The sequence below is a fragment of the Trichechus manatus genome, unplaced genomic scaffold (genome assembly GCF_000243295.1).
Source record: "Trichechus manatus latirostris isolate Lorelei unplaced genomic scaffold, TriManLat1.0 scaffold00420, whole genome shotgun sequence".
NCBI lineage: Eukaryota > Metazoa > Chordata > Mammalia > Sirenia > Trichechidae > Trichechus > Trichechus manatus.
Window position 1 is genome coordinate 54,727 of NW_004444356.1, and position 7,247 is coordinate 61,973.

Sequence of the window (7,247 nt, forward strand, 5' to 3'; positions counted from 1 at the left end):
GGTAGGTAGGTAGGTAGGGAGGTGGGTAGGTAGGTAGGTGGGTAGGTATGTGGGTAGGTGGGTAGGTGGGTAGGTGGGTGGGTAGGTGGGTAGGTGGGTGGGAAGGTAGGTAGGTAGGTAGGTGGGTAGGTAGGTGGGTAGGTGTGTAGGTAGGTAGGTAGGCAGGCGGGTAGGTGGGCGGGTAGGCAGGTAGGTACGTAGGTAGATAGGTAGGTAGGTGGGTAGGTGGGTAGGTGGGTGGGTAGTGGGTAGGTAGGTGGGTAGGTGGGTGGGAAGGTAGGTGGGTAGGTAGGTAGGGAGGTGGGTAGGTAGGTAGGTGGGTAGGTAGGTGGGTAGGTGGGTGGGGAGGTGGGTAGGTGGGTGGGAAGGTAGGTAGGTAGGTGGGTAGGTAGGTGGGTAGGTGGGTAGGTAGGTAAGTAGGTGGGAAAGTAGGTGGGTAGGTGGGTGGGGAGGTGGATGGGAAGCCAGGTGGGTAGGTAGGTAGGTAGGTAGGAAGTGGGTAGGTGGGTAGGTAAGTAGGTAGGTAGGTGGGTAGGTAGGTAGATGGAAAGGTAGGTAGGTGGGTAGGTAGGTAGGTGGGTACGTAGGTAGGTAAGTAAGTGGGTAGGTAAGTGGGTAGGTAGGTAGGTAGGTATGTGGGTTGGTGGGTGGGTAGGTAGGTTTGTAGGTAGGTAGGTAGGTAGGTGGGTAGATAGGTAGGTGCATAGGTAGGTGGGTAGGTAGGCGGGTAGGTAAGTGGGTGGGTAGGTAGGTAGGTAGGTGGGTAGGTAGGTGGGTGGGTAGGTAGGTGGGTAGGAGGGTGGGTGGGTAGGTATGTGGCTAGGGAGGGAGGGCGGTAGGTAGATAGGTAGGTAAGTAGGTGTGTAAGTAGGTAGGTACATACGTGGGTAGGTAGGTGGGTGGGTAGGTAGGTGGGTAGGTAGGTGGGTGGGTAGGTGAGTGGGTAGGTACGTGGGTAGGTAGGTGGGTAGGTGGGTGGGTAGGTAGGTGGGTAGGTAGGTAGGTAGGTGGCTAGGTAGGTAGGTAGGTAGGTGGGTAGGTAGCTGGGTGGGTAAGTAGGTAGGTAACTTGGTGGGTAGGTAAGTGGGTAGGTAGGTGGGTTGGTGGGTGGGTGGGTAGGTGGGTAGGTAGGTAGGTAGGTAGCTAGGTAGGTGGGTAGGTGAGTGGGAAGGTAGCTGGGTAGGTAGGTAGTTAGGTGGGTAGGTAGGTATGTGGGTAGATAGGTAGGTAGGTAGCTAGGTAGGTAGGTAGATAGGTATGTAGGTGGGTAGGTTGGTAGGTGGGTAAGTAGGTGGCTAGGTGGGTGGGCAGGTAGGTAGGTGGCTAGGTAGGGAGGTAGGGAGGTAGATAGGTAGGTAGGTGTGTAGGTAGATAGGTAGGTAGGTAGGTAGGTAGGTGGTTAGGTAGGTAGATAGGTGGGTAGGTAGGTAGGTGGGTATGTAGGTAGGTGGGTATGTAGGTAGTTAGATAGGTAGGTAGGTAGATAGGTAGATAGGTAGGTAGGTAGGTTGGTAGATAGGTAGGTAGATAGTTAGGTAGATAGGTAGGTAGATAGGTAAGTAGGTAGGTAGGTAGATAGGTAGGTAGGTAGGCAGGTAGGTAGATAGGTAGGTAGGTAGGCAGGTAGGTAGATAGGTAGGTAGGTAGGCAGGTAGGTATGTAGACAGGTAAGGGGGATAGATTAGAGATGGATGGATTGATGTACGGCTATGTGGGTAGGTGGATGGGTGGACGGATGGACAGACGGACGAACGGATGAAGAGTGAGGGAGCTTCTTGGCTCGGGGGGAGGTGTACGGATCTGCCACGGGGCCGAGTCTGGTGAGGATTCATTGACCCCATTCCTAAGGGCATGGACAGCAGGACCAGGCCCACCTGGCAGACCTCCAGGAACGCGGGGGCCTCGCTGAAGGGGGCCGGCGACTGGGGGGAGGTGTGCCAGCGGTCAGGGCCCCCGTCCCCTTCGGGTGTGCCTGGGCTGACTGCGGTAGTCAGCCTGGTCCCACCCCGCACTGGCCTGTGCCCCCACCCCCAGTGCCTGTGTTCCGTGTTTGCCCTCTCCCCGCCCACCACACCTGGTCCCTGGGGTGGGGTCCGGGTCACCCACTCTCAGTCTCCACGGCAGTCTTGAGCCCCCAGGCCGGCCCAGGCAGGCTACAGGCAGGGCTTCGGGGTCCACGCCCACCTCAGGGGCAGGCAGCTTCCTTCTCAGGCCAGGTCACCCTCACCAGGCTGACCTGAAATGGGGGGGGCCTGAGGTGGCCAGGGGCAGAGCATGGCAGAGGAGAGAGCGGATGGTGTTCCCAAAACGACACGTCCGTGTCCTGACCCCCAGAACCTGTGAATGCGCCTTGTTTGGAAAAAGGGTCCCTGAGGACATAATTAAGGTAACGATCTCAGGTGAGGTAATCCAGGATTAATTGTCAGCTGCCTTCGAGTTGATTCCGACTCGTGGTGACCCACTGTGTGCAGAGCAGAAGTGCTCCACAGAGTGTTCAAGGCTGTGACCTTTTGGAAGCCGGTCGCCAGGCCTGTCTTCCAAGGCTCCTCTGGGTGGGTAGTCAGGCACTCAACGTTTGCACCACCCAGGGACTTACTGAAGTCCCTCACTAAATCCAATGACAAGTGTCCTTAGAGGAGACAGAAGAGACAGCACCATGTGAAGACGGAGCAGATTGGAGAAATGTGGCCACAAGCCACGGAACAGCCGGAGCCACCAGAAGCTGGAGGAGACAAGAAAGGACCCTCCCTAGAGGCTCCGGAGGGAGCCCGGCCCCGCCACCCCGGACGCCGGACGGACTTGTGGCTCCAGAGCCGAGGAGGCATTCCTGCTGTTTGAAGCCCCCGTTTGCTGTACTTTGTTGCAGCGGCTGCAGGACACTCACACAGCTAGTGTCCTACATTCCCGAAGTGATTTCCAAATTACCCTCAGGCCCCCAGCTGCGCCCCCTGCTCAGATCCACTGCCCCCTCTGTGAGCCCCTCACCCACCCTCCAGAAGATGAACACGGCAGTGGGCTTGGCAGTGGGGGTTTATTCAGAGCTGAGCAGGCCCACCGCAGGCACGGGCGGCCCCTTCGGCAGGGGAGGCCTGGGGAGAGGCCGGATGGGCAGGGGTCTCGGGGCAGCACTCCCCTAGATCAGCTCCTGCGTCAGGAAGGGGGCTCAGGTCCTGCGTGCGACCCTGCGGGTCAGGGGTTAGGGCCCGGGCTTGGGAGTGGGTGTCCTAGCTCCGTGCCTTCAGGCAAACCCTGAACCTCAGTTTCATTATCTGCAAAATGGGGCCACGGTCCCCTTCTCGGGGCTGTGCAGAGTAACATGCGGTTTTGCAGGTGATGGGTCACACGGCCACAGGGGCCCCATGACACTCCCCACGGGGGCCTGTGCTCCACTGCGCCCCACCTGGACGGCAGGCAGGCGGCAACAAGAGCCACCCCTCCTCCCCTCTCCCCCTCCGTGTCCCCCGCCCGGACCCTCGGGCTCCTCGCCCAACCACAAAGCAGACGCACCCCTGGCTTCCCCCTATCCGTTTTGTTGTTTGTCCCATTTAGAGGAAGGGGCAAAGGGCCCCTCCCACCCCAGGCCGGGATCAGTCGGGGGAAGCCAGCGGCGGGGTCGGGGGCATTGGTGCAGACCCAGGCCCCACACTCACCTCCTTCAGGAACTGAGCACACTTTCCTGCAGACGGTAGGGGGGTGCAGCGTGAGGGGCAGCCAGGACAGCCTCACCCCCACGCCCGAGGCCGGGACCTCACCTTGCCGGGCCAGCAGGTACAGCCCGGTGTCAGCTGTCAGCTCTCGGAACTTCCAGAAGCCGGGCTCATTCTCGTCCTGGAGGCTTCGGCCTGTGAGCAGAGGCAGCTGGGCCTGCGGGCGGCAGGCGGGGGTGCCCAGGGAGGCAGGCAGCCCGGCTGCGGCACCCCACCCCCTGCTGGCTTACTGAAGTACTTGAGCACCTCGAAGTCGCGGCCCCGCCAGTGCAGGGACACCCTCAGGATGGCGTAGTGCTCGTAGTCTGTGTCCAGCACCTGGAGCTCCCTGCGGCCTGGGGCCAGCAGGTGGGAGGAGACGTCTGCAGGGCTGGGCTGCGGGGCTCCCCCACCCTCACCCGCCTGAGCCCGGGCCCTCTCCTGATGCCCAGGGGACGGTGGGGACCTCAGGGCCTGGTCTGCAGGTACCAAGTACACTGCACTGCAGTTGCAACGCTCGGGGGTTCCCCCATGCCGTAGGCTGGGGCAGAGCCTGGACCCCTCCCCGCCCGTGATTCTCTGGAGAGTGGGGCTCAAGCCGCCTTTGGAGGGTGACCTGTGGGGGGTGGGGGAGAGTCTGGGCCACCAGCACAGGGAACAGAGCAAGAAAGAGTGAGACCAAGCACAGTTGCCGCGCAGAGCCGGGGTAGGACAGACCACAGCCCTTACCAGGAAAAACAAATTTCCCTGAAACGTCCATTTCTGAGCCCACAATTTTTTCGGTCTCACAGCTTCCTGAGCTGAAAGGCAGCAAACGCACATTAGCAAGGAGGCAGCCAACACTTCATCCTTGCATCTCTCGGGGCTGCATCTTTGGGGAAGGACGCTGTCCCCGCCCCAGGAAAACCTGAAGCAGAGCAGTGAGGTGCAGGGCAGGCCATTCCCCACGTGTCCACCAGGGGGCCTGTCGCCTGCAGGAAGTGGCCGGCCCTTAGCTGTCTTGCTCTTACAGAATGATGGGGCTGCATGGATTTCTTTTGTTGGAAGAATATGTCATTTCTTATTTTCTTCTGGCAGAACTAGAAGTTTGGATGTCTAGCTTTCTCGGGGTGTCGAGGTTGTGGGTGGTGGGTGTGTGTGGGGGGGCTGGTCCTTCACTCTCGTTCACAAAACCTGAGCACCAACATTTTCCTCCCATCTCCCTGACAACAGGGCGGGCCCTGGTGCCCCATCCACCATGAGGAGGGGGTGTTGGGAGGTAACATCACGAGAGGGCGGCAGCTGGCTGCACCCAGACACCGGCTCACGATAGGACACCCACCCACACCTGGACACCCAGGCACAGCTGGACACCCGCCCACACCTGTACACCCACCCACACCTAGACACCCGCCTGCACCTGGACGCCCAGGCACACCTGGACACCCGCCTGCACCCAGACACCTGCCCGCACTCGGACATCTGGTCCCAAACTCGGTTCCTCTTGGCAGGCACCCCGGTGGTGTCAGGTGGAGCCCAGGCCTCGGGGACCCCCAGCCCCTCACTTGTTGTACACGACCTTCACAGTCAGGTTGGCCCCATTCAAGGTCAGGAACAAGCCCTCCAGCCGCTTTGGGGTGTGGAGGGCCAGGTTGTGGTCAGAGGCCACGCCTACTTCCCGCCAGAAGCCTGCAATCTAGAAGGCGGATGGGATCAGCCTCGGAGAAACCCCCCTCCCGCCCCCGGCCTGGCTCCAGGGGGTGGTTCGCAGACCCTCACCTACAGGGACCTCGTGGCCTTTGCAAGATGGCAGATGCCACGAGGCTTGGTAGCAAAGCAGCAAAAAGGTCTGGTAGCTCTTGGCCGCACAAGGAGCCCCCCAGCACAGACTGTGCCCCCCCTACTCCCCCACCGGGCCCCCGGAGCGCCAGTCTTCCAGAAAAGCCGGCCCTGCCCTCGCCCGGCAGGGGTGGGAGGAAAGGGTGGTGGGGACAATCAGGGTCTCCTTGGGGTCAAGACATGGAAGGGAAGGGTGGAGGTTGGGCCCCGCAGAGACTGGAGAGGGTGAGATGAGCAAGGAGGGGGCGTGGCCACCAGCCTGTCCCCTTCAGGAGTGACTCCACTCTGCCAGCCCCCGGGTACACCCCTCCCGCCTTCACAGGCCCATCGCACCCAGCCCAGAACTTCTGTTTGAAACTTTTAAGAACAGGTCGGTTGTGCAAGAGAAGGGTTGTGTCCCACACCTATGTCCTCTCTGGCCCGGCTCACGTGCCCGGCCCTGCAGCAGGCACAGGCTGTATGGAAGGTGCTTGTGCACAGAGTCAACCTGATGGGAGCCTCCAGGTGCCCTCCACCCAGGTGCCCTCCTCCCCAGGTGCCCTCCTCTCCAGGTGCCCTCCACCCAGGTGCCCTCCTCCCCAGGCGCCCTCTTCCCCAGGTGCCCTCCTCCCCAGATGCCCTCCACTCAGGTGCCCTCCTCCCCAGGTGCTCTCCTCCCCAGGTGCCCTCCACCCAGGTGCCCTCCTCCCCAGGTGCCCTCCTCCCCAGATGCCCTCCACTCAGGTGCCCTCCTCCCCAGGTGCTCTCCTCCCCAGGTGCCCTCCACCCAGGTGCCCTCCTCCCCAGGTGCCCTCCTCCCCAGATGCCCTCCACTCAGGTGCCCTCCTCCCCAGGTGCTCTCCTCCCCAGGTGCCCTCCACCCAGGTGCCCTCCTCCCCAGATGCCCTCCACTCAGGTGCCCTCCTCCCCAGGCGCCCTCCACCCAGGTGCCCTCCTCCCCAGATGCCCTCCACTCAGGTGCCCTCCTCCCCAGGCGCCCTCCACCCAGGTGCCCTCCACTCAGGTGCCCTCCTCCCCAGGTGCCCTCCATGCCATGGAGGCCTCTGCTGGTCCTCGAAGTGCGCTGGGGTGGGGGGGAGGTGTAAGAGAAGCCCACCCAACCCAGGGGCAGGGGCACCTGGAAGACCAGCCAGCCTGCCTCCAGGGACCCTTGGTGAGGGCCGAGCCCCTGCCCCTGCAGGGAGGCCCTGGGCAGGTGTGAGCTCAGCATCCCTCTAGGCCCCTTAGCTGCCTGCCCTCATCGGCCAACCTGGCCAGGGGCTGGAGGGACAGGGGAGGGGCTGGACACTGCAGCCCTAGCATTGTCCTCCCAGTTGAGAGAGAGCTGCTACCTTCTGGCTGTCCAGGTCTGGCTGCACGGCCATCCTCACTTGCACCTGGAGCCCCAGGATGACAACACCCAGGACAGCACTCGGCAGCCCAGCCCCCATGCCCCCCAGGCCTCCTCACAGCAGCATGAGACGGGGTCCGGGTTCTCAGAGCCTCCTGCCCGCAGCCCTGGGTTATATTTTGGAGAGAGAGTGTTGTGCAATCAACGTGATGATGTCACTGGGCAAACTTGGGACCAACTGCTTCTGCAGGGACACCCACCCTTGGGGGCGGGGACAACCACTTCTGCAGGGACACCCACCCCGGGGGGGGCAACCATTCCTGCAGGGACACCCACCTAGGGGGCACCAACTGCCATTAGCCTGGGTGACACCCGCACCCACCCAGGGGGCCAGGGTCACACTGGGTGGCTGT

The 7,247-nt window shown here is 62.0% G+C and overlaps 1 protein-coding gene across 1 annotated transcript in view; it reads right to left on the minus strand.

The window, feature by feature from the left end:
* Nucleotides 1–6,934, minus strand: part of LCN8 (lipocalin 8) — an 8,602-nt gene extending 1,668 nt beyond the window's left edge. The window contains exons 1-8 of the mRNA XM_023725809.1: nt 6,836–6,934; nt 5,231–5,361; nt 4,416–4,486; nt 3,938–4,042; nt 3,753–3,842; nt 3,645–3,676; nt 3,056–3,182; nt 1,875–1,922 (exon numbers count right to left, since the gene is read on the minus strand). Coding sequence (XP_023581577.1) covers nt 1,875–1,922; nt 3,056–3,182; nt 3,645–3,676; nt 3,753–3,842; nt 3,938–4,042; nt 4,416–4,486; nt 5,231–5,361; nt 6,836–6,934 — 703 coding nt within the window. The remainder of the gene's footprint in view (nt 1–1,874; nt 1,923–3,055; nt 3,183–3,644; nt 3,677–3,752; nt 3,843–3,937; nt 4,043–4,415; nt 4,487–5,230; nt 5,362–6,835) is intronic.
* Between the last annotated feature and the right edge of the window lie 313 nt (nt 6,935–7,247).